Source organism: Chanos chanos, chromosome 13 (genome assembly GCF_902362185.1).
Source record: "Chanos chanos chromosome 13, fChaCha1.1, whole genome shotgun sequence".
Lineage (NCBI taxonomy): Eukaryota > Metazoa > Chordata > Actinopteri > Gonorynchiformes > Chanidae > Chanos > Chanos chanos.
Window position 1 is genome coordinate 16,312,044 of NC_044507.1, and position 5,000 is coordinate 16,317,043.

At 45.4% G+C, this 5,000-nt stretch overlaps 1 protein-coding gene across 1 annotated transcript in view; it reads left to right on the plus strand.

Moving 5' to 3' along the window:
* adgrl1a (adhesion G protein-coupled receptor L1a) overlaps positions 1–5,000 on the plus strand; it is an 85,209-nt gene that overhangs the window by 31,686 nt on the left and 48,523 nt on the right. Inside the window, exon 2 of the mRNA XM_030789623.1 lies at positions 4,033–4,204. Within this exon, the coding sequence (XP_030645483.1) occupies positions 4,135–4,204 (70 nt within the window). The 5' untranslated portion in view covers positions 4,033–4,134. The remainder of the gene's footprint in view (positions 1–4,032; positions 4,205–5,000) is intronic.

The window sequence follows — 5,000 nt, forward strand, 5'->3', positions numbered from 1 at the left end:
AAGGCTTACAGTGATGTTTGCTCTCCTGAAGATCCCAGTGAGAGACATACAGAAAAGGGAAAACAGTAACAGGATGTGCATTATAGCGGGTCATGATAGTATTGCTGTGTTGGTGATGAGAAACGCTCTGTTTTCTGTGTACAGACTGAACACCCATGGCGTCGAAGTGGAGCTTTATTAATGCCGGTGTAAATGAGAGTGTAACCCTTCCAGTGTCAGTGCAGATTTATAGATCAATTACTGGAGATCACAATTGAGTTTCCCTGCGCTAATTCACTGCGCGAGAGCCGCACGGCGCTGTTCCTACCTTGTGCTTTACAAATAACAACTTCCACGTTTAAAGAGATGAATAAATTGGACACAGATAAAGCTCTGTCGAATTTTGTGAAAAGATTGAAGCTAACGCTTTCTCATTATTCAATAATCCAACTCGTAACCGTCTGGTAATGAAGGGGATTTTGACATGCATAGCAACATCAGCTTGAGCGTCCAAATTGTCCCTTTTACCAATTTGCATATCATTAAAGTAGATTTAGCGGTGAGTGTCATACCTTCGTCCCGTAAAGTACAAGTTTGACAGTAAAGAGCGGTAACCACTGCTTCCCATTCCTATTGCGCATATGCAGATGGAGATGGTAATGATATTTCATGGTGTGTCTATCGCATTTCGAAAGGAAAAGTGTGATAATTATATCAGTTTGATGAGTGATTAGTTCTGAGAGGGTGAAAGTGTAATTAATGAATTACATCTCGCGCATTTTTGTTCGCAGTTATGTGTACCATTGCCAGCAGCTCATAGTATATGACAAAGTGTAACCCTGATGTGGATTACTCAAATTACTCAAAAATCCATCTCACTGCCTCTTTACAGTGAATCATCAGTCATTAGTCCTCGGTATGCCTCTCTGAAAGCTAGCAGTCCTTAATCTGCCAAACCAGCACTTCACGGTCATGAGCAGTAGGCACATTTACATGAACTCTAGCGTACAATAACCGCAAAGGGACCATACTGCAGGATAAACATGCAATAGGTTTGTTTTATTTGGTATCGATACCGTAAGAACACTCACGAATCAAATTATTCTGTTCATCTTTTTATTATGTGGATATAGTAATAAAAAGATGGGGGTGGGGGGGGGGGGGGGGTTTACAACCTAGAGTCCAAGGACATGGCTACTGAAGGAGAAGTAAAATACAACGAGAGCTTCGGTAGAATCCGTGTACTTCAGTTGTATGGTTGTGGGTGCGGTTGACGATTCAATCCTAAAATGTATAAATTCACAGTGAAAAAAGCAGGCTCTGCAGGTTCAGTTTTGAATAGGCACATGGGCTTCATTGTTGGTGAGGGCTTTCGGAAAACCAGTGCTCTCTCACCTTATGTTCTTCACTTGAAAAATCAGTGTTTTGTGTGATTGAACACAACAGCCAGTAATTCTCGTCCGTTCTCAGGAATAGCCCCCAGCATGTGAAAGAAGACAGAGTTCTTCTCGCTGTCCTTGATGAGAATATATGCCGAGCAAATAGATAATAATGATCACGGGTGATTATAATAATGATCTCATATAACTGGATAATTAGATTATTTGCCTTGGATCAAGGCTGATTTCTAAATGAAAAGAGGAAACATGGACGAGACGTGGGTGAGGTTCAGTTCGCATCTCTCAAATCACATGTCTCTCTCTCTCTCTCTCTCTCTCTCTCTGTCTGTCTGTCTGTCCCTCCCATCTCTTCCTCCCTCTGGTAGAATAAAGACTTAGAAAGAATTAGAGCTTTATCCGTTCCATCTCGAACAGTGTCGTGTGAAATATTACTATGTTCTCCATTTGAACAGTAACAGTGATGGTAATAATGGCGGATATGATCAGAGCGAAAGGTCAGCTTCTACCCCGAGGCAGAGGCACATCGTAAGAGCAGAAAAACGCATAGAGTCAAGCCTGCCTCATTTCACCCCGAGAGACAGCACTTACATCGTCTGGTCTATGGAGACACTCTTCCCTCTCTCTCTCTCTCTCTCTCTCTCTCTCCCTCCCTTACTTTATCTACAGAGACCACAGGAGAGCCATTGTGCAGAGTGCAGACAGAGGCAGGATCAAAAGGAAAGGGTTGAAAGACAACATTTTCTTATTAGCAGCTACAAAAGCGGGTGAAAAAAAATGCACCCGCGTCTGCTGCACAGGAGGGGATCAGTTTTTTGGCCATTAGTGACACGCTGCAAGAGCTGGAGGAACAGGGGCTAGGCAGCCCTCTTCTTCTGTCTCCATCTTTGGTTAAATTCACCTCATTTCCTCCTTTCTCTCTCTCTTCTGCCCGTACTGATTCTGAAAGGCAACGCTGGCTTCTTGACTGGTGAGGGTGTCTCTTTGTGTTCATGATGCAAACAAGTTAAGACGTAATGCTTTTGGGATGCTGTCAGTTTTTACGCTCTGTCCTTAATGGATGCACGAACATACATTCTGTTTCAACCTCTCTTCAATTTCAGAACCATCTCTCTCTCTCTCTCTCTTTCTCTCTCTCTCTGTCTCTCTGTGTGTGTGTGTGTGTGTGTGTGGAGGACTGGCTTAGCCACAGGAGAGGAGGGTAAATATCAGAGAAGGTCAGGGGGAGGAGAGAGGGGGAGAGGAGGGGATGAGAGGAATGGAGGGATGAGGGAGAGCGATAGTTGTGGTTATGGAGAGAGGTGACGCTCTGTTCCACTCACTCAGGACCTGCCATCTTGACTAAGAGCTACAATAAGCTTGGCTGTGCATGTACGTTTATGAGGGTTAAATTTTGTATGTGTGTGTGTGTAGGTGCGTGCGTGTGTGCTTATGCATGTGTGTGACTGTGTGTGTGTGTGTGTGTGTGTGTGTGTGTGTGTGTATGTTTGTATGGCCATGTTTTTATGTGCAATCTATTTTTCTCATCTATGATTTTGGAAGATCAATGAGAAAGAGAGAGAGGGTGGAGAGTTACGAGATCAAAGAAAATCCCATCAAATACAGACGCATGCAAACACACTCTCCCCCCCCCCCGTCTCTCTCACTCTGTCACTCTCCCTCACCTTCTCTCTCTCTCTCACTCACACTCTCTCTCTCTCCCCCCCCCCACCTTCTCTCTCTCTCTCTCTCACACACACACACACACACACACACAGGGAGGGAGAGAGAGAGACTGGCTCTCTCATATAAACATGCAGTACAATCTGTCTCCTCCATCAGAGGGCTCAGCAGGCGCAGTATTAGCTCTAATAATACAGTGTGTCTCCATCCTTTTCTCCCTTTCAGCCCTGGAGCCAGAGCAGGCTCGAAGAACAAATGAGAGAGAAACTTCCAGATTCTGATTTATTTCATTAGGCAAATGAGATGTGTGAGCCCTCCGGCACTGCTCACTGAGTCACCCCTGTCCACTGTCTCCTGCCTTTCTCTCTCTCTCTCTCTCTCTCTATTTCTCTCTCTATCACTCTCCCCTCTCCCTCTTTTTTTTTTTTACTCTCTCTGCCTTTCCCCCTCTTCTCAATCTCTCCCATCTCTCCTTCTCTCTCTCGCTCTCTCTTTCTCTCTCTCTCTCTCGCTCTCTCATTTCTTCTTTCTCTCGTACCGACAAACACATACCAGTTGATTTTGGTCCCGTGTTGAATGTCTACAATTGTGCACAACATCTTATCCAATCAAATCTCTTAAAGCATTTGGGAGTGAAAAGCTTGCCAGGGAGCACCTGTTACTGTCTGAGTAAAATGAGGGTCTTTCTGTTTGAGTCTGCTGTCTCTACCTGACCACATCTGGGGAAGCCTGCCGATCAGACCTCTGCTCAATTATTTTGAATAACTGTGGTGTGAAATTGAGTGTTCAGGTGGTTGAACATGGATCTCCTCCGAAGAACAGCGAGCGGTTGGATTGAAAAAGAGAAAAACACATGTAGAAATGTCGTTTTTGATTCTTATTGAGTATATAGGGGGTTAAAAAAAAAAAACAACTTCGAAAGAAAATTGTCTTATTAGTATTGAACATTGTTTCTCTGTCTTTCTCTCTCTCTCTCTCTCTCTCTCTCCAACAGGTTGTTCCTTGAAAAGAGGGAGCGTGAGGGGAGCAGTGTCCCCCTCCTCCCATCCCTGACACCCCAGCGAAACAGAAACACACCCTGTGACCTGGCCCAAACATGGCTCTGTCAGTCTGGATTCTGTGCACGTGTGTCATCACTCTCTGCAACATCACCCCCTCTGCCCAAGGTCGGTACTGCAGTCTTAATTCAGCTCCAGAAATGTGTGCACTTTGTCTGGGTCTTTGAATCAGTGGAAAATATACAACAAAGCGACATTGGACTTTTAACGATGCTGATGATTAGAAGAGTGTGTGAAGTACTGAGAGTGAGAGAGTGAAAAAGTGTGTGTGTGTGTGTGTGTGTGTGACTATACAGTTGTGGATTGTATATGATTGCGGAGTGTTTCTATAGCGTGAACTGTGGAGTATATATCTTGTGTGGAGTGTAAATGAATGAGAAGTGTAAGTGAATGTGGAGTGCATATGTAGTGTGCAGTGTGTGAGTGCGTGTGTGTGTGTGTGTGTGTGTGTGTGTGTGTGTGTGTGACTGTGGGGAGTATGTATGAATTTCATGGACGTGTTATTGTGAATGTGTGTGTATGTGAGAATTCATGCGTGTCCTGGGGCCAGATGAGGCCATGTGCATGTCTGCTTCAATGTGCCACGTAGCGTGTGTTGTATGTGTGTCAGCATGCATGTGTGCAGTGAGTGTGAATGTGTGTGTGTGTGTGTGTGTGTGTGCGTGGATGCCAGCTGGTGTGACCCCCCAGCAGCAGGTGACCTGGTGGGAACACATTGGCACTGTAGGGTAGGTGGGCCTGAGGACTTTGAGGGGGGGGGGGCGGTGAATGGAGAGTTTGGGAGGGGGGGTGGTCCAGCTAGTGACCAATCACACAGGCGTCTCCCCACCATCTGCCGTGCTCCCAAACGACCTTGTGCCAAAGAGGGACCAGACTGAGGAAACCACACGCTGAGTGCTTGCAG